This window comes from Vipera ursinii, assembly GCF_947247035.1.
Source record: "Vipera ursinii genome assembly, chromosome: 4".
NCBI classification, from domain to species: domain Eukaryota; kingdom Metazoa; phylum Chordata; class Lepidosauria; order Squamata; family Viperidae; genus Vipera; species Vipera ursinii.
In genome coordinates, this window is record NC_139514.1 from 119,460,186 (window position 1) to 119,484,765 (window position 24,580).

Genomic DNA, 24,580 nt, shown 5'->3' on the forward strand with positions numbered 1-24,580 from the left:
CCCGCCAGTCCCGCTGCCAAGGTTGTCTTGTAAATAAGTTGTGAATAGGGTCAGGGAAGGACACACATTTACACATCTTGCGCAAGAACTGGCTTTGGGGGGGCCCGAACGATTTTTTTAACCCACTGAGCCAACCCCGCAGCTGGCCGCCCGCTGCGTCTGCACTGATCATGAACTCTGGCGTGCCAAGTTCAGACATTTCAGGACAAACCAGGTTTTCTCTCCAGAAATAATGAGAATACTTCAACTGTTAGGAACGAAACAGTTCTTCCCCGGTGCTTCCTAAACGGAGGTGTGTTGATTTTCGGCCGGCGACGGCGTATATGGACAGTCTCGTAGCTTTTGAAATAGTAATCACCACTGGGAAATGTTTAAATAGAGGGAGAAAGAGAGAGCGCTCGATTAGCTTTTGAAGCCGGAGATCCGCTCGGCAGGATTGCATTAAATAAGAGGGGGAGGGGGGGGGAATGTCGTACCATGGATTTTGATTTTATTGTTTTAATTGTAATAACATTCTACCAAGACGCTGAAGACAAGGAAGCAGCACACCTCTTGAACCCGTGGCAAGCTTTGGAAGAAGAGTCCAGTCAATTGTGCCTCAGGTCAAACTGTTTAGTTCCCATAAGCAAAAAAAAAGAAAAAAAAAGCATTACCAGTGTCCTCCTTTAAATGGATATTAAAATCTGTGCCCAATTTTTAGATCGTATTTGCATAATAAAAGTATTTCAAAATCGAACCTACCGGTATTTTGAGATTTCTTTTGAGAAGTAGACTGAAATAAGCCTCAAAACGGTGCTGGAAGCAAACGCAACTCTGAGGTGACCTTCCTGAGCAGACTTCCCCCCCCCCCCCTTTTTTTTTTTTTTTGGCAACTTCTGGCTAAAAATGGGATTTGAAGCCCAACACAAATAGACATTTTTAGTGACCCGGAAGCAGGTGGACTAGCGCTCTGCTCTCCCTAGTGTCTCAAGCTGCTCCTAGTTGCTTCTCCTTTAGGAACGCATTGCGGCAATTTTGTAGGTCTTTTTCTCCGGGCACCCTGACTGGATCCAGGCCATTAGTTCAACCTAATCCTTCTGCCTGCTTCTCCCCTCACGCCCAGTTTAATCCCGTTCTGTTCTGTTTTCAAGAGATGCTGTGCTGATGGGAGGATGAGGGAATCCCAGCTTCTTTTATATAAGATTGTTGTTTGTTTGTTTTTTAAAAAAGGGAGGGTGTTCCTGCGTTCTGGATGTGAACAGAAGTAATGTTCTGCGTATGGCAAAGATGTGAACAGAAGTAATGCATTATACAGTTTTACATGTGATGTGGAGTGGATGTTGATAAAATTTCCCAATAGAAATTGTAGGAGAGTCACGTTATGCCACAGTAAGTAAACTACAGATTGCCATTTTCGGATTACAAATTTCGTTTAAAAACGTGAGCTTTCATGAACTGCACCGTGCCTTCTAAAATACTGAATAGATGTAAGATTTGAAATAGAATCAGGGGACAGAAGCGTCGCCCGTTGAATTGCAGCAGTGACCTGATAGTTAGTGCTACCATTCATTCAGCTTGCTCGGTGGAGCAGGGTCTAAAAACATTCGCCATTTAGTTAGCAGGTCATTAGGGCTTGCGCTCGGGAGCCACGTCAAGGATGAGCGGATGCCAAATAATAGCACCAGTGGGGCAAGAAGAAAAATGTACTTAGAAAAATCTGAACTTTATTACAGATATTATGCCGAAAATACGTACTCAAGGACATGAGGTTTTGCATTTACATCTGTACAAAAAACAAAATAGATAGAAAACATCTGGCCTGCTCTACTAGATAGGCAACATTTTACAAAACAACATTGCTTGTTAAAAAGGTACCAGAATCCCACGGTCTCAAGGGTTCATCTCCTCGCCTTTTCTCTCCCGTTCCGTTGGTGGCCCGGGGGGGGGTGTTGGGGGGGCACGGCAAGGGAAGCCCCAGGGCTGCCAAGGACTTCTGCTAAGTGGTAGGGCAGGAGGGAAGCTGCGTGGTTTTCCCAACAGTAACTCTTCAGCTTGTCTGAAGCTCCTGGATGCTGGATACTACAGATAATCTTACAGCTAAAATTAGACTCTTAAAATATCTCTCCCCCCCCCCCCCCCAGATTAGAACTGCGGACCATACTGGTCATTTGTCTTTTTCGGTCAGAATCAGAAGAGTCCCTTTTAAGCCAAGCGGGGCCACAGGGAAAGAGCGCCTTGCTGCTCTGGCCCAGCTGCATCCATCCGTCAGGCTGGCTGGCTGCTTGGGCCGCCCTGATGCCTCTCGCCCCTGCCCCGTCTCCAGCCTCTCCGCAGGGTCCACTGCTGGCGCTCTCTGGGCAGCCAGACCTCCAGCTAAAGATGCACGGCACGGGGAGAGAGCGCCAGGAAGAACACCCCACCGAAGAGCTTCCTGGACAGAGGCATCCCTCGGCTTCAATGCAGTGTGTCAGCACTTGCCAGCCCAAATCGGACGGCCGTTTCCCAAGCACTCAGCAGTGACGAGGATCTAGTCAGAACCTCTTTGAGGACATCCACATTTTTGTACCTGAGTTGCACGACGCCCTTCCTTGCACAGACTCTGAAATGAGAAGCTTCTAACTGGAGTAAGAGCTGCTGGCTGTGCAGGGCCAGGCAAAACTCTTCTCAGATATGCAGGTTGAGACTATTTTGAATTCATCTGAGTGGATTCCACCACAGACGACCGCATGGACGCTACTGCTTCCAAGGGAGGGAGGGCGAGAAAGTCAAGGTGGCGGCCACAACTCTCTACTCAAAGCCGTGCCCTCTTCTGACCAGCTGGAACCTTTTTTTTGACACACACACCCCCCAGCTACGTACTCTAGAATGGGGTGGAGGGGGTGACACCTGCCTTTTTTAAGAGCAGAACCATAAACACCTGTTAGTTCGTATCGCTCCAAGCCTTTAGAGGTATTCTAGAGAACAATGTATTCTAACTTCAAACCAAGTCTCTGGATAAAAGATGAAATCTAACGTCCTCCAAATCAGACGGCCACAATGTTCAAGCAAGCAGTTAATATTGCCTTTACGTTTGAACACGCCAGAACACGTCCTGCTACATGCCAGCAAAAAAAAGGGGGGGAAGGCTTCCAATGTTAAAAGAATGTAGCCAGGTGGCCTCTTAAAATAACCTGAAGAAGCCAGGTTGATACTGCATAAAACTGACTAATTTAGTAAAATTAGCCCTATTGTTTAAAATCCTGCTTCCAGGTTTAGGTCTGGCTGAAATGTTACATCAAAGGAAGCTGCACAAAAGCCTCTTCTGAAGCCAGCCCTATGTGATGCTTTTCTGACCCTGGTTAGGCCTAATTTAGGTATCATTTAGAAACAAACGCACAATTCGGGTGTGTTCAAACAAAGCCTCTTTCCAGGTGCTCCGAACAGGAGCTCAGAGCGCGTCCGTCGTTTCCACCTGCAGCTTGGCCAAGGCCTGCATTCTTTCTCTTCCTCTCCTGGCCCAAACAGCTTCCCTTGACCTTCAGCTTAAAACATCCTAACATCTCCCAACCAACAGAAATGAATTCTTCATTCTTCCAACTCTTCCTCTGCATAAATGATTTAAGCTATTGAGCTGTCCTCTCTTCAACTTCTAAGGCTTGCGAGAGGAATTCCCCAGGAGCCCAGAAAGGAGAATAGTTGTTCCGGGCTGAGTGAGGAAGACGGGCACCGGCAAGGATGGCGCCCCTGCAAGCAGCGTCGCTCCTGGCGAGGCCCTGCAGCCCTCGAGAGGACCAACGGATTCACGCAGAAACCTGAGCCCCGCGTGATAAACCATCTCGGATCCTCCTTCAACCACAGGGCTGCAGGGCAGGGCAGGGGCGCCTGACTTGCTTCAAGGGGAGCGAGATCCCCCAAAAGCTTCACCGTGTTAGGACGCCCACCGAGATTCGCCTTTGGCAAGCTCAAAAGGGACCGCTTTGGTGCCACGTCCTGCAAGGCGATCGTTAGCCCGAAGCACCCAATTTCATACCCATCCTAAGAGTATTCAGAGGCTGCTCCTTGCACCTCTGACACTGGGGAAGAAGGCAGCTCACCGTGGCACCCCCCACCCCCGAGATTGTAAGCTTTTGGGGGACGGGGGGGTGTTGCGCTTTTTACATATCCATGTTAAAAGGCAACCCGTTTATGTGAGGAATAGTTGGGTGGTGGGTGTTCTCAAGGAAACAGGTTTATTATTCGGGCAATCCTGAGAAGCAGGAGAAAAGAGGGAATATCCTGCAAGCTTTTCACGGTACCTCAGAAAACAAGCCCCCCCAGGGACAAAACGCTACTTGCCGTCAGCTGCAAAAGGAAAGAAGAAACTGCAGCGGTGCCTGTTTTTAACAGAACCGAGAACGTCAACCGAGGTCCCTCCTGTGAAATCTGCCTCCGTTCTCAAGGCAGGCAAATAAAACCCCTTTTCTGCCAAACTTCTGGAAGCCACGAATCACCGCGTCCCTCCGCAATCCTATGACGAGAGACACGCGCTGCCTTCCTACTTTAGCCAACCGTGGCTGGGACACGGGCCGGCTACAAGTCACACGCAGGAATGTTGTTCCGTCTGAGTTCCGACACACAATGTAAAAGCTGGCTTTTATTCTAGGATCTACTTGGTCTACATCTTCCCGTTACCGGATTATTTAAGAGGCGTTTGTCATCGGCTTGTACTTGGTCAGCCTGGTCCACTCGCCGGTTGCGTAATTCATTTCAAAGATGGTGTCCACCAGCCTGGTGGTGCTTCCGCTCCCGTCGGGGTTGGGCAAGACCTCGGTGTGCTCGCTTAGCTTGATCTGGATGACGTCGCCCTGCTCTTGGCAGGGGTTTTCTGGAGAGGAGAAATCGGGGGTTGAGAATCGGGCGCGTCTGCGGAATTGAGTGACACCAGAAATATGGCTCAGGGCAAGAACTACGAAGGAAACTGCATTCCTCCCTGGTCTCTGCGTGGTGCCCTTTCCTTCCCAGGAGGGGCTGCCTGCCTCCCAGGACAGGCCCTGAAGCGAATCTCTCTCGGGGAAAGCAGCCTAACCTCCGTAACCGCTTCATTTAAACTGAGCTTGTACATTAGTGATTGCCTGGCCTCTGCGGATGCCATGCGCTCAATCAAGCAAAACCACCTAAAGTGCTAAGTGCCAATTCTTGGCCTGAGGAACTCTGGTAACTAAACCGTCTTCTCAGTGATGTTCGTTTAGTACAAATCCAGGAGAGACGCCGGCCGCTTGCGTTTCAACAGATGAAAGCCTCGTCTGAAAAGGGATCAAAATGCTCTATAATAAATTGGTTTATAGAACCTCCGTAATTTTTCCTATCTAGATCTACATCTAAATGTTGAACAAATATTATTTTAGATAAAGTTACAGATTATCCTGATTCCCGATTGATCAAATTAATTGGCAATTGGCCAGGCTTGAGCTTCAGAGTTTAGTGACCAAATATACCCGTTTAGTGACGGGCACCGCTGGCGGACTGGAGGCCGCAGGACTCAGGACGTCCTCAGCGGCAGGAGAGGAGCTGCTGAGCTGGGCCACGGGGATCGTGGGGCTGCAGTGGGCGCTCCCAACATCCAGCCACTCAGGATGTTTGCCACTGAGACCCACAAACCTCCTAACAACGTCGACAAGGAAGAGGTCCGAGGCTGAATAAAGCTTACGACTCCTGCATCCCCCACCAAGGGCCTTAACCCCAAAGCAGAACCAACCACGAAACACACACACACACACACGGAAAATCAGAAACTTGCTTGGAAAAGGACCCAATCGGGACTCGGCCAAACCCACCAGGCGCCGGCATCAGCGCAACAAATCAGAAACTGGCACTCGAAAAACGGCCCAAGCTGCCTAGTCAGCCACAAAAGCCGGCGTCCACCCAGCGGTCCTTGGGTAGAGGAATGTCAAGATACTCACCTCTGGATCCTGCCATGAATCCAAGGATCAGAGACTTCTCGGGCCTCGTAACTTTGTTTGCCATCTGGAATATTTCATGGGCCGCAACCAACTGCTCCTTCTGCAATGAGTTTCAGGAATATATTCCGTTGAAAACAACAGTAGAAAAATTGTTTCCTCATTGCTGAAATCCTCACTTGTCTCTTCAAAAGAGGAAGGCTGCCATCTTCACCGTCTTTCGCCCACCGGCAGCCCCGGCGGCGCTGCCTGTTTTCCCGCAAACTGGGACATTTTAATACTTTTCCAATGGCCCTGGGCGGCTAGTAATGCAGCCCCACAAGATAAAAAGATATCAAAAATTAAGTGAGGTTTGTTATTTATATGCATTAAATACGTAATATATTTTATACGCGGCCCAAGACAATTCCTCTTTGCTCAATACAGCCGGGGCAAGCCAAAAGGTTGGACAACCACGATTTAATGGAAAGTAACTGCTCACAACTGCTTTTCCTCTACAAATCCATCAGCTGAAGGGGGTGACAAAGCAACCGCCTTCCATGGCAGACACTCGCTCCGTCCACTACAACTTTATAGGCGTAATTTTAAAGAAGAGAAGCCTACGAACAGACCTACAATATGTAAAATTACTTATTAATCTGTTTCCTTGCTTTATTTATCTCCCTAGCCAGAGCGACTCTGGGTGGCTCAATAATGCTGCCATACGTGAAAAAACAGGAATTATTAAGCTCTGCTGGGCACAAATTCTGCCTCTCTGGCTAAATTAGCCGTCGGTGTTTGTATGATGGTCAGACCTAAACCATGAAACCCCCACCCCAAATAGCGACAAAGCCATATGCGTACAAGCCTGGCGACGTAGCCCGTGCCTTCCTCCCATCTCTTACTCCACCTACCCCGAAACCCCCCCCCACACACACACACACGGCCGGAGGAGGCGCCTGGGTGCTTACTGTGAGAGAGAGAGACTTCTTGGCCGGGATCTCCTGAGGGGCACCGGGCGGTCCCTGCGTTGCTGGAGAGGTGACCGGAGGAGGCGCCGGAGTCTCGGGGGCTGGTGCTGCTGTCGCTGCCGCCGCTGCCACCGTGGGGGCAATTAGGTTCAAGTGACTATTGTACATGGGCGTCCGCTGCTTAAACTGGGCCACAGGGAGAGCAGTGGCGGCCGTGGTGGTGGTGGTGGTGGCTGAAGCAGCTTCTTCCTTAGCTTGCAGGGGGTCCCAGGTGGAGCCAGCTGGATGTCAGGACAAACAGGCTGTGAGAGTAGAAGGGCTCATTAAGGCATACCTGTTGTATCCCATTTCTCCTGCTAGTCTCTTCCTCCTCCTCCTAAGCTTCGTAGGGCAACGTTGTATTCGCTTCTCATTCAGCGGAAAAAGTCCACGGCCACCACAGTGCCTTCAAAAAGCCTCACGTGTGGGTTGTTTTTCCTTAATCTGAATTCTCGTGGCGAACCCGAGCCAGGACGTGTTCGGCACAGAATTCTAAGCTGCAATCAGCTGCTGGGAACTAGGAACAAATCTACAGAAAATCATTGACACAGATTCAGACTTATACACTATGGGTGCAAGAAAGAAAGATGCACGAGGAAGGAATTAAGTCTAGGAACGTGAGATCATTTCGAAACGGTGACACCTTCCCAGAGAAATGAGGCCATATGCAGCCTGGATCTAGACTGTAACTCAGAGTCTGCCTCGTTTACCTTCTCCAAGTTCTGCTTCTTCCTCCAATTTTATTTTCATTGTATCAGAACTTTCTGCTTTGGGACAGAATGCTCTTCAAGCACAGCGGCCTTCACACGTTCACCAAGCCCAACTTTGCAATCCCTTCCTTCGTACACCCCGTGTGCGTTTACACTGTCACTCTGAAATCTGCTCTGGAATTGTCCACCCAGATGCCGAAGACAGAGGTGGTCACTGACCTGGCTGGGGGTCGGAGCCCGGGACGTAAGAGGAGGACGGCACCGCGCTGGGCACTGCAGGCAGGTAACTCGTAGAAGCGAGCGCCGGGTCGTTGTTCAGGGAAGCCAGTTTCTGCAAAAGGACCACACACACACACAAGCCCGTCGGGGCCCTTTCAGAGTGGGGGGAGGGCACGTTCGCTACACCCGTCCGTCCATCCGCTCAAGTGACTGGACTAAGGCAAAGAGCCACAGGCACGACACCGGTCCTTGTCAAAACTATGACATTTAAATGTCACTTCAAAGAACGCAAAGAATCCCACCCAGCCAGAGCTAGATTTAAAAGCGGTGATAAGCCGGAAGAAGGACGTCCAAGAGCCTCTTAAGGGCTTTGGGTCACGGGGCCAAACCCCAACCCTCCCCACCTGGGCCAGGAGAGGGAGGCCGGGGACCCAAACCTCCCTATAAACCTTCTGCCTGGAATTACGCATTTACTCCCGGTATTTGACAGAGGCTTTTTTAAAAGTCCCGACGGACGTAGGGGGGGAAAAAAACAAGCCTCCAGATGCAAACCGTACCTGGGTTGAGCCCAGCCCAGCCGCGTAATCCGGGGTGGCGTTTTCCACCACCGTCTCCTCCTTGGCCTGCTTTGCGACCACGTCCGTGTCTGCGGGAGGGAGAAGGCGGAGAGTTCAGCCGCTTCCTCCTCTTCCTCCTGCAGCCTTTCCCCTACCTTCGGCAGAAGCCAGACTCCGAACACCGCGGATACAGGCAGTCCTCAACTTACAACGGTTCATTTAGGGACCTAAGTTACAACAGCACTGAAAAAAGTGACTTAGGACCGTTTTTCACATTTATGGCCGTTGCAGCATCCCCCTGGTCGCATGATTTACATTTATGACGGTCGCATTGTGTCCTGGTGTGTGTGTGTGTGTGTGTGTGTGTGACGTGATCCCCTTTTGCGCCCTTCCGACAAGAAAAGTCAGTGGGGGAAGCCAGATTCACTTAACGACCAGGTTACTGACTTAATTGCCGTGATTCACTCAACAACTGTGGGGAGAAAGACCGTGAAATGGGGCAGGACTCCCTTCACCAGTGTCTCCCCTGGCAACAGACACTCTGGGCTCAATTCTGGTCGTAAGTTGAGGACTGCCTGTATTTTACACGACCGCACTCTGATCTGCAACATTTCTATGCCCTGCATTCCTGACGGGATGGACGGATCCTTCCTCCCTTCCCTTCCTTCCTCGGGGACGCTCTTTGCACCACCACCCCCTCCGCTCCTCTGAAACAGGGGCCACTTCTGGAGAGCCCCTCCCCCCAATTCCTGGCAGATTCCTGGCCCTGGACTGCTGGCGGGGGAGGGGGGGTAGCCCCACCACACACCTAAAGTCTTCCTCCTCTTTTTGGCCTCCCGGGCAGCGTCCACGGCTTGCAGCTCTTTGAGGTTCAGGTACTGCAAATACATAACGAAAATCTTTACTTCCCCATTCGAGGATTTCCTGGGTCAGGGATTTCACAAACAGCTTCGAGGCATCTTCTTTATCGCCCTGAAGAGCTGCTTCACATCTGGCTAACAATTGCAAAGCTCGGAGACTTTCAGACTGTGCATCCATGTTCCCCTTTACTGAGCAACGTCCAAGAACGTTTTTGCGTTGTCATAAACCTAAAAATAACAACTATCGGGGGGAAAAAGGGTTTGCGTTCTCTTTTAACAGTTTATCAGTCTATTAAATATCTTCTCCCTTTTCTAAACTTCCCCCCCCCCCCGTGGCCAGACTTTTTCCCCAGTCTGCAAAAACCGTGGGGCAAGCACCACACGTTCTGTTTTGAGTGCTTATTTTTATAAACATCCACTGTTAAATTTGACGCATTTAAATATAGCGTTTTGCACATATAGAATTTCAGCACCGTCTTTTCAGAAGGTGTCGGGGATGAGGCACATCAAAACTGCCGTCTAACTTACAAAATGCACCAAGCCTGTTTTATAAATTGTATCGGTCTCAAAGTGACACAAATGAGAAAACTGATTTTAGCAAGCCTGAAGGTAGAAGCCTGAAAACAAAAGACAAAAGAGCGGATGGGATTTGTCCCCTCTCTAGATGAGATAGGCAGGCAGGCAGCTTGTTGTCAAAGTGTACCCGTGCATAACACACCTTATACAAAGGCATCCCCCTTGATCACTTCCAGGGCTGTGTTGTGATTCAGGGTCAGCCTGTGGGTTCGGCAGTGGGTCGGACGACTCAGAAGAGGAGGAGGGGGGTGTTGAAGAGCTTGCTGAGGGGGTTGGACAGCTTGATGAGAGCCCCCAGCAAGGCCCCTCTCATCTGGTCACGACGCAGACCCAGCTGTGTGAGCCTGACAGCGTGGATGAAGATGACCCACAGCTGGCCCTGTTCAAGGACGCCCGACGCAGGAGACAGTCAGTCAGGAGTAAACAGAGGAAGGCAATGGGGCACCTCGGAAGGAGGCAGAGAGAGGCCACGCCCTGAACTGCATTTAAGGGGAATGTGTGGGAGGGCTGGTTTGCTGAAGGCAACCGCTTGGATAGTTCCTGTTTCATAGCTCCTGTTTCATGGTTGGTGTTTTGTCTTGCTCTGTTTTATGTTAATAAATTTGGCAGGCATTATTCCAGCCTCTTGCCGTTTGTAAAGGGGTTGTCCCTGCTTTTGCTGCAGGGCCGGTAGCAGGCTGGTACAGAACAGGCTGCTTCTTCCAATTCTCTCTTTCTAAAGGTAAACATTTCAGCAGAGTAATCCTGAACTGCACGGAAGACTATACAGACAGATTACTAAACAATTCTGCCACCAACGTTAGGCACAAGTGCCGTGTCTCGTAACAGAGAAGCTTCTAAGACTGCAACTAAGGAGAGGAGGAGAAGCAACGCAACCCAGGAAGGCGACCAGCCTGTTTCTGAAGGCAACAGGCAGAAGCCCTTCGCTTCTACCGGGGGAGAGAGATACCTTCACGCCCCTCTCCTTGCACAGAGGCACTTTGGAGGACAGAATGCTGGTCAGGTTCCCCGTCGGGCTGAAGACGATCGGAGCGGTGGGGTTCCTGAAAGGAGCTTGCTTTGGTATTCCCTTGAGTGGAGCTGCCAAGAGAACAAGGGACAATAAAGACAAAATCCTCACCTCCAGGGATAGAATATTAACATTGCCTACGCTGTTCGATCCAGATGGACAAATCCCCCCTAAAGAAGAATTTCAAATACGGGCATTTGTACTCATCGTTCAAAGCTGTAAGGTTATAACGTCTCAGGTTTGTTGTCTGGAAGCCCCTTTCTCCTCCCCCCCTCCCCCAGCTTCTGGAAGGACAGAAAGAGATGGCAAAGCACGCCAGAAGCTCTTCACCCGGTCTTCCTCCTCTGGATCCGAAGGGACGGGAGACATCGTGGTTCCAGAATGAGAACAGACCGAAAGAGAACTTGCCGGCATCCTGCCGTTTGGAGAGAGGTCCACCCGTCAAGTCTTCCGCCCCAACCGAGAGTTTTTACTGTGACCAAACCTCCTCCTCCATGACAGTTGCGGTAGCTCATGTAAAACTGTTCATGTGAGACTCTGCGAGAAATCAGACAAAAGGTTCCTTCTTCTGACAGGTTGATGCAGTGAAGATGAATTAAGATGTCCACAAATTGACTTTTTAAGTCCAGCTGCTGCTTGTAGAAGAGGCTGGTCTCCCCCTTCTGCAGAATTAGCACTGTTTAGAAGTGCTAGAAGAAAGAAACGCAAGGCCATCCACCTTCAATCCCCGTCAGGATAGAGCCGGAAGGGACCTTGGAGGTCATCTAGTCCAGCCCCCTGCTCAAGCAGGAGACCCTAGACCATTTCAGACAAGTGACTGTCCGGTCTCTTCTTAAAAACCTCCAGGGATGAAACACCTGCAATTTCTAGAGGCAGCTTCTGTTCCGCAGGGTAATTGTCCTCGCTTTTAGGAGGTTTCTCCTTATTTCCAGGTTGCTTCTCTCCTTGATGAGTTTCCCTCCGTCCTTTCTTCTCCTGCCTTCTGGTGCTTTGGGGGATAGGCTGAACCCCCTTTTCTTTCTGTAAAGGTTCCCCCGCACACGCGTGCTAGCCGTTTCCGACTCTAGGGGGCCAGTGCTCATCTCCGTTTCATAGCCGAAGAGCCAGCGCTTGTCCGAGGACGTCTCCGTGGTCGTGTGGCCGACATGACCGGACGCCAAAGGCGCACGGAGCGCTGTGACCTTCCCACCGGAGTGGTTCTTTGTGACAGCCCCTGGAAGGGGGCTATCAGTCCCCCCCTGGCCCTTCTTTTCTCTAGACTGGCCACGCCCACTTCCTGCAACTCTTCTTGGTAGGTTTGAGCGCTGAGCTCTTCTTTCCTCTCTTGGGGTCCTGGTCTGCAAGCCTGCCCTCCCCACAGCTGCTCGAGAAGGAAGATGCTGGCAACCACCGGCCTCTTTCAAGAGTCCGAGACGGCCGGCTTCTCGCTCTGGGTGGCAGCAGCTCACTTGATGGCACAGCCAGAACATTTCCAGCCACAAAGCCCGACTTCCCCGCAGCCCTCTGTGCTCAGCGTTGCTCGTCTCTCACCAGAAAGCAGGAATTTGAGCTGGCAAACCCGTCGAGGGCCCCGAGAGCGTATTTCTGCACATAAACCTTAAGGCTCAAAGTGGTTACATATAAAAGGAGAGAAAAATGAAAACCTACTTGTTGTGTCAATTTTCTTAACCAATCCTCTTCCTTTGGCATGAAAAGCTACTCCGGCAGTCTTCTTCAGCTGTTGCGCAGTTTCAGCAGCTAAAATAAAAAAAAATAACATAAACCTAATTAGTATCCAACTTTAAAAGAAAAGAAAAAAAAGGTCGCACACTAATTTCAAAGAAAGCTGTTAATGCAGTATTGAACCTGAGTCTTATCCAAAAAGAGGATAAGCTTAGGCACTAACTTTTTTTTTACATTACGGGGTTTTTTTTAGTTAACATCAGACAACACAACAAACACAGCATAACGCAACGCAACGCACTACTTTCTAGGATGGCCAGATGCAAATGAGGGAGGATTTCTTTACTTATGAAGTTTTGTAAAAGAAATAAAAAATTCCCACAGGTTTTATTTGTCAGTCAGACGTGGAAAAAAGCCGAGGCTACTGCAGTTGTCAAGTTAGTGACATGGTTGTTAAGGAATCTGGCTTCTCCCACTGACTCTGCTCGGCAGAAGGTCCCAAAAGGGGATCACGTGACCTCGGGACGCTGCGACCGTCACAGATACGAGTCAGTTGCCAAGTGTTAGAATTCTGATCACCGGACCACGGGGTTGCCGCAACGGTCGTTAAGTGTGCAACGCGGTCATAAGTCACTTTTCTTCATTCTCTAGAGGCACCGTTGCAAGCGGGGCAGCGGCTGTGCTCCGCTGGCCCCCCTCGTCGCCACTTACACTTCTGCAGGAGTTCCGCTCGGAGCGTGGCGCTTTTGGGCTTCCGCTTCAGCTGGAAGTGCTTGACGGGCGGCGCGAAGGGGCCGGCCAAGGTGGTCAAGGCGTTTTTGTTCAAGTACTGGCACTCCAAAGGCAGCATGGCTGAGGACTCACAATCGCTCACTAGGCAAAAAGAAACACAAGAGTTTGTCGTCAGGCGTTTTCTCGAGCACCGAACGAAGAGGAAGAGGAAGAGGAAGAAGAGCTGGTGTGGGGACGAGGGGAGAATCTCTCCGAAAGGCGGACAGGACCAGAGGGAAGAGGCGTCTTCTCCCTCCCTGCTCCTTCGTGAACAGCTGCAAAGCAGGGAGGAAGACTATCCCTCACAAAAGAACCGGGGGGGGGGGGGCAGGGGGCAGTTGATGCATGGAGATGCCTGAAGGACCGGAGAGGAGGTCTGGAGGTGTGTGTGTGTGGGGGGGGTGTTCAGGGCGGAAGAGGTCGCCCTAAAACGTGGGCAGGCTGCGTCAGGTGGGGCGAACGGGACCTGGGCCCGCTGTCGGGGAAGGCCGGGCTGCAGGGCTGCCGCAGAAGGCGTCCATGGCGAGGGGCCGGAAGAGGAAAGCGGCTAGAATTAAGACTCCGGAAACAGGAAGGCTGGGCCGCCGTGGGGCGTGAGGTGGGGAGGGGGAGGTGTGGCGGAGCCCACTGGGGCGGCTGTTACAGGAGACCCGGCCCCTGAGCCTCCCTGGAGAGGGGGGGACAGCGGGGGCCACCCTCCTTTGGCCACCCCCTTCCCTCCCGAGAATCACAGGGCCCCAACCCGGCCGGCCTTGGACCGGCCAATCAGAGGCTTTTCCTTTAACTGGAAGACGGCTGCTGGCATCGGGTGTGGCCAGTCTGGAGAAGAGAAGGGCGAGGGGGCAGACGACAGCCAGTCCACCAGTGTCTCAGGGGCTGCCCCAAAGAAGAGGGAGTCAAGCTGTTCTCCAAAGCCCCCAAAGGCAGGACGGAGACCCACCAAGGGGAGGAGCAACCTGGAACTAAGGAGGAATTTCCTGACAGGGAGAACAATTAATCCGTGGAACGACCTGCCTCCAGAAGCTGCGAATGCCCCAACATCTGGAAGCTCTTAAGAAGAGACCGGACAGCCCTTTGTCTGAAACGGTAGTTTTGTTTCCTGCCTGAGCAGCGGGTTGGGCTAGATGGCCTCCAGGGTCCCTTCCAACTGTTATGATTATGAACTTATGTTCGGTCTTCAGTTGGTCTTGAGGTTTCAAAGCCTACTTATATTCTCTTTTTCATACCAAGTGTTTTGGCCTTACTGAGCTACGTGAGATGAAGCGACTGGGAAGGTACCCAAAGAGAGGGTGAGTGAATGAGTGAATGAACGGACCAAACCCTGGCCGGAGTTTATGCGCAAGTCCGGTTAATGGCAAAGGGTCCACTCCTCTCGGACCCGATCCGCGGCTCTGCTCGAACAGGCAGGACACACACACACACACACACACACACACACACACACACACACTCTCTCCTAGGCTTTCCTTGGGAGCAGGGAGGGCCGTCGCTTCCACCTGGACCCGGGCTAAGGTCATCGATTCTCAACCTAGCAACTGTGGCGGGCCAGGAGGGGGAGGTGAAGGCGCACACGGGGGACAGTAATTCGGAAGATGACAACCACAGGATACAAGGACCAACGCAACACCTTGCTCCCAATGCGAACGCAGAGTCGTTATTTATGTGCAGCCCTTCCAAACTCAAGACAAGAAAGCACTTCCTGCCCCAGATCCAGGCATCTGGACACCCTTCCAGCTAGGGTTTCACATCACCTTCAACTTCTGGCCAAGCCCCTGCAGGCTTCTTGGCAATGTGTTTTGCAAGTATTTGCCACTGCCTCCTTCCCAGGGCTGAGAAAGGGTGACTGGCCCAAGGTCAGCCAGTTGGCTCTTGTCCGAACCACCACAGCAAATTGGCTGTATATTAAGATTAGCACAGCTGTGGTGTACAAATCCTGAGCATCACGCGTGTGTAATTTCATTCAACGTTTCTAAAGCTGTGCAGTGCCACACACAGAATGCAACAGATTACACAAAGCCAAAGCAGTATTTATTTTTTCTAGTTTTCACCAAACTCAAATTGTGCCTCCTTGCACCCGGAAACCAACACTGCTGAATCACTTACTGCTCACTCCATCACCCTGGCTGCTCTCTCTGACCCAAGAAAAGCTCCAGCGATTGGAACATTTTTTTCCCCTGCCGACTGAGGCCGGGAAGCAGTTTTAAACTTCGAAAACCGGCCTTTGCTCCTCACCCTAACCCTGGCAGCAAGTTGAGGAGAGAAGTATCAAGAGAAGATGAACGATGTGCGTTCAAAGGAGTATCCCCTCCTCTCAGGAGAGGCATGCCGCGTGTCCACAGGACTTTTTAAACTCGACACTGGCAAACCTTTACGGCTACCCCAGGGGTAGGCCACCTCGGCTCTTTTAGGACTGGTGGACTTCAACTCCCAGAATTCCTGAGCCAGCCTGGCCCAGCTTGGAAACCTCTCCCGTTCCCCTCAGCGTGGCTGGCTCAGGAATTCTGGGAGTTGAAGTCCACGAGGCATAAAAGAGCCAAGGTGGCCTACCCCTGGGCTAGACGGTACAGGGCGCCCGGCGACAATGCACACACTCCCCTCTGCACTCCTCTGTGCGTCATCGGATCCTGAACGGGATGGCTGAGAGGGAGAAACGCTTTCCCTTCCTCTTGAGCCATTCTTGTGCCCAGTCTGCCCGACAGACTCCTGGCACGTGCCCTGCTACAGGCAGCCTGGCAGCCTCCTGCTTACTCACTTCCTGGTTCCAAACAGGCTCTCCGGGGTCCCATCCATCCGTTGCAGGCCGCCGGGCTGGGGGAACCTGTCTGTCCCAGTGCGAGACGCTCTCCAGTAATCCAGCCAAGGTCTGCCGTGGAGAGCCGTGCTGGGTAAGCAGCTTTCTCAGCCAGAGAGCCTTTTCCAGAAGCCCCCCTGAAGCTGCCCCCTTGATCGCAGCGCCGGAGGGAGGCAGCTTAATTCATAGTGGGCCACTCGGGCAGCGGAGGGAATCAGCCAGAGATCAGAGGCTGCCTGCTTCACACGCTGCACCAGCAGCTCTGTCGAACAAACCCACTCTGTTCCAAAACTATTTGTAAATGACAAACGGCCTATTTTAGCTTTGGTTAACAGTCCGGAGAAATCCCGCCCCAGACGAGCTCTTATCGTGAAGGGCCAAAGCCACGGTTTGCGTAAAGACGGGCTCCACCGCAGCAAGGCGAGGGAAAGAGGAAGAGGCTCACCTTTTTCTCGCAGTTCTCCTAAGATATCCTGGACGTTGGAGTTCTGCTCTTCCAGATCCAGGTTAAGCGAGCCAATATCCGGAAAGGATTTCAAGATATCAGCCACCATTAAGACCCAAGGGTCTGGATCCAAAGTAGCCAGCTGGATAATTTCCGTCAGGGCAGCTTTCATCTAAGAAGAAAGAGGGGAGAAAAAAATGAAAACTGGAACCTTCAAAACAAATGGGAACTTTGTTTCCGACTTGGCCCTTAGTCCCCCCCCCCCAAGGGCTTACAAAGCACCAAGCGGCAGGGCTGAGTCTTTCATCCACCCCCAGCTCCGCTCTGCCCTCAGCCCCCCCGCAAGGAACACGAGGGGCCCTTGCAGAGGCCCCTCCTCTGAGGAAGCACCTGCGCCCCGGTAAGGCTTCTCTCCGACAGGGTCGCCAACCTTTTTAACCCGTGACTGTCATACTGAAAAAGGGCTTTATCACGGAGCTGCCACCTGTGTTCCAAGTAACGAACGCACGAGGCTGCCTAAGAGCCATGAAGCTACTCTGAGCCCTTTTGGTCTGGCTGCAGAGCTGCAGAGCCCTAACTGGGCCCGTCTTGCATTGCTGGCACCTCCTCCGAGAGATGCGAGAATTGGATCCGAGAGATTTTTCAATGAGTGACGCTCTTTATCGATCTGCCAGCCAACGTATTGCGAAGGCTGTGAGGAGGCCAGAAGAGCGAGCATATGTCGGCTTAAGGGACAGCCGTTAAGAGTTGGCAGCTGGTGGAAACCGCCACCTGCAAGTTTCCCAGACCAACAGAACGGTATCGAATTAGATACGAAACAGTTGAAAACCACCGTCCTGCAGTCCCTCATTAGCTTCACCGCTGCAATTCATGAAAATGAAATTTAGCTCTTTATAGCTGGCCTGTTTTGGCAGGTAAGCAAGGAAATTCGTCTCGAGAAAGGAGGACCAAGTGGCCTCCATCCAACGCTTGTGTTGTGATTCAGGGTCAGCCTGTGGGTTCGGCAGTTGGGTCGGACGATTCAGAGGAGGAGGAGGGGGGGTGTTGAAAAGCTTGCTGAGAATAATATTGAGGCTCCACAGAGCCCTCAGCCAGGCCCCTCCCACCTGGTCATGACGCAGACCCAGCTGTGTGAGCCTGACAGCGTGGATGAAGATGACCCACAGCTGGCCCTGTTCAAGGACGCCCGACGCAGGAGACAGTCAATCAGGAGTAAACAGAAGAAGGCAATGGGGCACCTCGGAAGGAGGCAGAGAGAAGCCACGCCCTGAACTGTATAAAAGGGGAATGCGTGGGAGGGCTGGTTTGCTGAAGGCAACCGCTTGAATAGCTCCTGTTTCATGGTTCGTGTCTTGTTTGCTTTTGTATCCATAAATTTGGCAGGCTTAGTTCCAGCCTCTTGCCTTCTTGTAAAAGGGGTTGTCCCTGCCTTTTCTGCAGGGCCGGTAGCAGGCTGGTACAGAACAGCTTGACTGAGGCCGATCAAGGAGATGGAAGTGATCCAAATCCTTAGGAGAGGCCCGCTGCTCCCGTACAAACGTTGTTGCGGTGTAATAATAATTATTAGGTTTAGCTACCTGCCAACCATCATTTTTATTCCCTTATTTTGTTGATTTTCCCCAATTCATATGGATACATACTCAGCATCTGTTTAATCTATCCTTCCAAACAAGTTTTTTTATTCTTTAACTGTCTTCCTTTATCTCTTCCAAGTTATTGTTTATCTTCCAGTGCATATTTTGGAGAAAGCAGCAAGGTGATCTACCACGGTAATCAAAACTATCCTTTTTTTTTTTTTTTAAGGAGAACGAAGCAACTGCCAAGGCACAAATTAAAAGGCTGCTTTTCCCAAAACAACTGAAGGCGAAACAGTTTTCATGCCTTCTCCACTTTGGCCACAAATACAGTTGACAATAATGTCACAACCCAGAGAAGGAAAATGTAAACAAGGTCCAGTTGAGAACAGAGTTCATTCTAGAATATTTCACATACTCGGCAATCCCACAGAAGAGTAAAAGAACCCAATGTTTCAATTTCTACTCTTATAGCAGTCCAGCCTCATGTCCCAAGACAGAAGTGGTTGGAAATAAAACCCACACCATCACAATGAAATTTGTATCTGAGCCAAATCTGTTTTTAAACATAAACAATACAGAATTTGGGGGAGCCTTCACACAAAACTCTACAAATACCTTGTTATTTGGCTAGAGGTGACAATGAACACTTAATAGGAAATATGAAAATAACATTACTGTCTTTTACAATGAATAATCTGAATATTAATTTGAATAATTTGAAAAGGAAGATGTTCTTATTTATTTACTGTGCAGCATGGCATAATCAGTAAGTTTATATAATTGTAGTGTAATGGACAATTATTTTCCAATTTGCAGTTGCAATTAAGGTTATTCAGTTATTTCCTTCCCATTTCCCAAAATTTATAGAAAAAAATTTGTTGCTCCACAATTTTAAATGTCTATGGAGATTCTCCATTATCCACATCACGGTTGTCCCAAAGATGCTTTTCCAAAAGGCAAGTGGACTTTCTTGGGTTTTTCCTTGAAAACATTTCGCTTCTCATCCAAGAAGCTTCTTCAGTTCTATTCAGTTCTTCAGTTCTGTTCATTGAGAACTGAAGAAGCTTCTTGGATGAGAAGCGAAATGTTTTCAAAGTCCACTTGCCTTTTGAAAAAGCACCTTTGGCACTCCTGAATTTCAGTTACTACATTAAGAAACCATTCACACAATCTGTATATGTGATGAATATGCAGCCTCTCCCAATTTGGTTTCAAGGTTCTAAGCGTCACAATATTGGCTGCCAACAAAATATGATTATAATTTTATTTATCTGATATATAAAGCGTCTCATGCCGTACATGACTCTGGGCAGCTTTCAATAAAAGATATAAAAAACAAGTCACACACATAACATAAAACCCGCAGCTGTTGAGCATCACAAAATGATCATCAACAAAGCCAAGAGACGGGCATCATCACCCTTCCGTGGCCTGGCAGAAACCCAAGTTTTTAGGGCCTCGCAAAAGACTGGGCAGATCCGGAGCTGACCTAATTGCGGAGAGAATTAGGTTATTAGAACGCCCTGCAGGCAAGATTTAAGCAGGCCGGTCGGAAATTCTGCGCCTTCTATTCAAAGACATCCGGAACGCAGCACATGCCGCCTCTGGAGTGGGTTAGTGGTAGTGCGAGGCCATTTCCTTCTCCTTGGGCCAGTGGCTCCTTCGGTTGACTTGAGGGTTTCGATCGATCTGTGCGCCAGGGCAACGCCATGGGGTTCCCACAGGGTCTCTTGGCCGTTCCCGAAATCCTTCCGACGTACGACAGCCTTTTCCTTTTCGCCGCCTGTGTTGGCGATGCTGCAGCGGCTGGAATGGCATGTTGTGATACCGCTGCCTGTCCATTTTGTGGGAAGATGTTGCACAGGTGCCTTTCTCCGGTGCTCTGGGTTGCTGCGATGCCTTTGAACCAATCCGAATAATGCCCTTACCCGGCACCTGCTGAGGGAGGCTGGGTGTTACTCTGGCATCGGAGCGCTTGGTCGGTGGGCTTTTTTAAAAACAGATTTACATTTCTAATTTGCTGTTTCCGATTTCTGGTAATGAAGATATCCAGGTGTTGTTTTCTTCTTTCCTTGTGTCATTCCTTTGAAGATGTTGTTGCTTCATGCGTCACCCCCACTTGTTTCCTTTTTATTACGGTGAAGGTGTCACCTACCTAACGGATCCACTGTTGGGTTACATTTCTGGGAGTGCCGTGGTTTCTAGTCCAACGTTTCTCAACCTTGGCAACTTCAGCTCCTAGAATCCTTGCCAAGTTCCTCTAAGTATCTGCTACTTAGGGGGAGACCTTTATCCTTTTGGGGGTCTTCCCACACTCCTGGACAACAGACGACACCCTGCCTTCCTGCGATGCCTCCCTAACCTTCACTTTCTTTAATGAGGGCTGTTCTGCATTCTTAGAAAGTGGCTTGCAGTCAGTCTTTCCCCTGATCCGTCAGCAAGGGAGACAAGATTTCAAGCGCAACGTATGTAAAAAGCACTAATTCCATAGTTCAGAACGCCTTGGGGTTCCTACCCCTAGCAGGGCATGAGGATGGTTTGCTCCTCCTTCTGCTAAACCCTCATCCACGCCTCTTGGCTCTCCTTTTCCCTCCCTCCGACCTGCCCCGGCCTTTTGCCAAAGAATGCACTCTGAGCTAGCCTGGGAATGTGGCTTGTGCGCTGGATAAATCAGCTGCCGCTGCGTAAGCCCCTCCCGCCACTCACACCACGTGCTCAGCAAACATCTTCCCTCGGGGAAAGTCACACAGTTCTGCTCCTTCAAGCCTAACAGCCTTTCCCACAGTCGGAAGACCAGCTCCTCAGCTCCTCCTTCGTAAAACCTGGGTGGTTCTGCCCTCGTTCCCCTTCGGTCTCCTGTTCAGGACTGGTGCCTGAGACTCATCCGGTCTTCCCGAAGCAGAAAAGGTAGCATTGGCAGCTATTTAGGTTAAAGCAGAAAAGATGATTTTCTAGAAGTAGGAAGCATATGTATTTATGAGCACACTAACTTGAAGGTGTTTTTTTTTAAAAAAAAAAACCTGATTTTACATTGTAGCTGGACAGAGAGAGGAAAATACGAATTAAGGAGACAGTGGCCGGGCACTGGGGCTTTGCTTCAGCAAATCCTTAACTCAAATTTTCCTAGCACTGCATGGCTACCACGTGAGCCCTGATCGCTTTCTCACAGCCTCTCCAAGGCACTTTTCTTCTGCGTTGGATCCAAATAGCTGCACACTCCCTAATATAGCTTTAAAACATAAAGCAAAATATGCACTTTCGGTGCGTTCCTGAATCAAAGAGTGAGAGATGGATTCTCACACTCGTAAGAAGAGACTTGCCGTTTCCAAGCAATCTACAGGTGAAGGCTGGGCTGCCCCCCCCCAAGGAAACAGGCCACCCGCCTCCCCATCGCATTGAAAGATCATGAGAACTGAACTGCCTCAATTTGCCTACATGTAAGTGTCCCATTTGGAAAGTACTCACTGGGACTCTTATGTAAAACATACTAGTCTGAGCTCAGAAAGTTTGGTTCCCTGGGCTGATGGTTTCCAGGCCAGGTTTGTGCCAGAAAAGTTGGACACAAAGTGCATCTACTGATCTACAATTCATTACGTAGGAAAGAAACAAGCTATTCTCAATATTTTTTCCCAAGAGTCACTTAAGAATTCTGAGCACTAGATAAGAAGCATTTATTCATCCAGGCCTTTGAACACAGTATGACACTTAGCCTGGCTGCTCCTCAGCAGGGAAGAATGACTCACTGAGCTCGCACTGTTTATGTCCTACATTTCCTCTATGGAATTCCGGATGATAAACATTGGAGGCTGCAACAGAATTCCCAGGCACATCCTCCCTCCGCCAAGTGTCCCAAGGGCATCTAGACAAGCCTCCCCTCACCGGGGCTCCATCAAGAGCAACGCTGAAGATAACTAACTACCCTCATTTTCCCAAACCAGCACATCAATTATCGCGAAGACTGAAGATATCGGGACTGTGATGCCAACAAATACAAAGACAAATGATTTTAAGGAGTCAGTTTCAAGCCTGGGGCAGTCTTATTAACCTGCCTAAGGTCCAAGGCAGGGATGGATGCTGAAACAGGAGAAAGAAGTAGACGAGATGGATTGCTAACAATGGCTTTTCTGGACTGCAAAGTAAAAGTGAAGGGCTGTATCCCTATCACTCCTGTGCCAACAGTTCCAAAGCGGTTTGCCAGCAGAGGTGTGTGGAATTTACCTGGCCTTGTAGCAGGAAATCTACTTTGTCTTGTTCCAGGCTGACTAAACACAAAGGAGTAAGTTGCAGCTGGTGTACTTGTGGCCGGCAAAGCCAAAGGCAGGTAGAGGCCGTTTCTGGCAGACGCACACATGCGTGGAAATACACAAAGCAGCGATATCGTCCTGCCACCCAGGTGCAGCTAAGCAGGAACCCGGCCCAGAGTCACCGCCAAGGGAGCGCAGGTGGGGCTGCCGGAAGGCCAGCACAGTGCCAATTCCTCAACTTACGACCACAACCAAGACTCAAATTACTGTTGCTAAGTGAGACATTTGTCAAGTGAATTTTGCCCCATTTTGCGACCTTTCCTGCCACACTTGTTGAGTGAATCACTGCAGCTGTTAGCGACACAGTTAAGTGAATCTGGCTTCCCCCATTGACTTTGCTTGCCAGAAGGTCACAAAAGCAGATCACGTCACACTCGCACACGCCGGACACGGCAACCTTCATAAACGGGAACCACTTGCCAAACATCTGAATTTTGATCATGTGACCAGGGGGATGCCGCAACGGTCTGTAAGTGTAGAAAATGGTCTTAAGTCACTTTTCCCAGTGCTGTTGTAACTTTGAACAGGCGCTAAACGAACCGTTTGAAGCTGAGAGCTACCAGTAGTCAACTGAAAGAGAGCTTCCTAGTCTGGCCTGGGCTGCCCCATGGAGGACGGCAGGATGTGAGGTGGCAGGAAGGGAATACCGATGGCAGAGAGCCGCCCAGCCACGGGGGAGGGGGGGTAGCTAATCGGGGGCACTGACACCTTTTTGGCTGCTGGAGGAACACAGCCGGTCTCCTTTGTTTTGCTCTCTGAAGCTGCTGCCCCATCTCGGAAACGGACGTCCTGCCAGGATCCGGCCTCTCCTCCGCCGAGTCCTCGCAATTCCCAGCACGGAGCCAGTCGCCCGGGCCCGTTGATCTCTGGCTCGTCCAGGCAGCCGGACAGATCGCGGCCCTCAGAGGTCTCCCCAAAGCCCCGTGTCTGTAGCGGCCTGATAGAGGGATTTCTTTTTGCGGCGGTCACAGAGGACAGCGCAGGGACAGGAAAACAGTCATTCGAGTTCAGAAGGGGTTACTGGAGCCGCACCAAGATACAAAAGTTTTGCCAGCACCTTTTCTGGGCCCGTCCAACTTTCTCCGTCGGCGTCCTCTTCTTCCAGGGCGATTTCTCAGCATCCCAGTCTAACCGTACAGCCCTTGGGCATTTCCTGGTGGCCTCCCCTCTACGAAGCCCTGGGGCCAAAGGGAAACAGGCGCGGCCACCGGCTGCAGCTGGCAGGTTCCCTGCTCAAAGCTTCCTCCTCCCCCGCAGAGCGAATCATCCCACAAAGCGAGGACCAGCACGGAGGATGCGGCTCCCCACCGTCCTCTCTTGCAGCAAGACCCTGATGCTCGGGTCCCCCACCAAATCTTCCACCCCTCCCCCCCCAGTCATGAGGGGCCGATGGACGGCCCCACGAAGGACAACGGGGGGGGGGCATCAGCACTACGGGGGAGGGGGGAAAGCAGCAGTGTTTATACGGGCAGTCCTCGACTTACGGCCACAGCCGAGCCCAAATTTTCTGTTAATAAGTGAGACAGTTGTTGAGTGAACTTTGCCCCACGGTATCACCTTTCTTGCCACGGTCGTTAAGCGAATCGTCGCAGTTAATAACTTGGCTGTTCAGTTTATCAGGCTCCCCCCCCCCCCGGCTGTGCTGGTCAGAAGGTGGCTAAAAGGGGGCGCTGCGACCCTCCCCGTAAAGGCCAGGCGGTGGCCAAGGACTTTCGGTCACGTGACCGTCACGCGGGCGCCGTTAAGGGTGGACAACGGTCCCCGCCCCCTCCTCTCGGCGCCGTCGCAACTCCGAACGGTCACTAAACGAACGGCCGTAAGCCGAGGGCTCCTGGCCTACCTCCCCCGCCCCAGACCCCAAAGCGGAGGGGCCGGCCCTCCCCCCAACGGCCCCCCCACCCCCGGCGGCGGCTGAGGGGGGGCTGGGGCGGCCTCACCTCGTCGACGGCGCGGCGGGGCAGGTGGAGGACGCCCAGGAGCAGCTTGAGCTTGACGGACGAGGAGAGGCCGTGGAAGCAGACGCGGATGTTGTCGATGACCGAGGCGGTGAGCAGCGAGGCGATGCTCGGCGGCGCCCACAGCTCGTCGGCCGAGCCCAGCTTGTTGTGCAGCCACAGGCCGGTGTCGCTCTCCCGCATCGACGCCATCTTGGGGCCCAGCCGAGGCGCGCGGCCGGCATTTCACGAAGACACCTAAAAGAGCGGGGGGGGGAGCGA

General features: G+C 51.2%; 1 protein-coding gene across 3 annotated transcripts; it reads right to left on the reverse strand.

The window, feature by feature from the left end:
• Positions 1–3: 3 nt before the first annotated feature.
• Positions 4–24,557, reverse strand: NELFA (negative elongation factor complex member A). Of its 3 annotated transcripts, XM_083362331.1 has the most exons (12): positions 24,302–24,553; positions 16,484–16,655; positions 13,188–13,349; positions 12,462–12,551; positions 10,755–10,885; positions 9,178–9,247; positions 8,370–8,458; positions 7,813–7,924; positions 6,845–7,125; positions 5,898–5,997; positions 4,630–4,822; positions 4–608 (listed from the first exon to the last, which is right to left on the reverse strand). In XM_083362331.1, the coding sequence occupies exons 1-11, from the start codon at positions 24,509–24,511 to the stop codon at positions 4,638–4,640; spliced, it is 1,602 nt and encodes a 533-aa protein (XP_083218457.1). In that variant the 5' UTR covers positions 24,512–24,553; the 3' UTR covers positions 4–608; positions 4,630–4,637. The 3 variants fall into 3 exon arrangements, 2 of the variants coding, with proteins under 2 accessions (XP_083218457.1, XP_083218456.1); XM_083362330.1 differs by lacking the exon at positions 4–608 and having other exon boundaries at positions 1,684–4,822; positions 24,302–24,552; XR_014492485.1 differs by lacking the exon at positions 4–608 and having other exon boundaries at positions 4,659–4,822; positions 5,898–6,196; positions 24,302–24,557.
• Between the last annotated feature and the right edge of the window lie 23 nt (positions 24,558–24,580).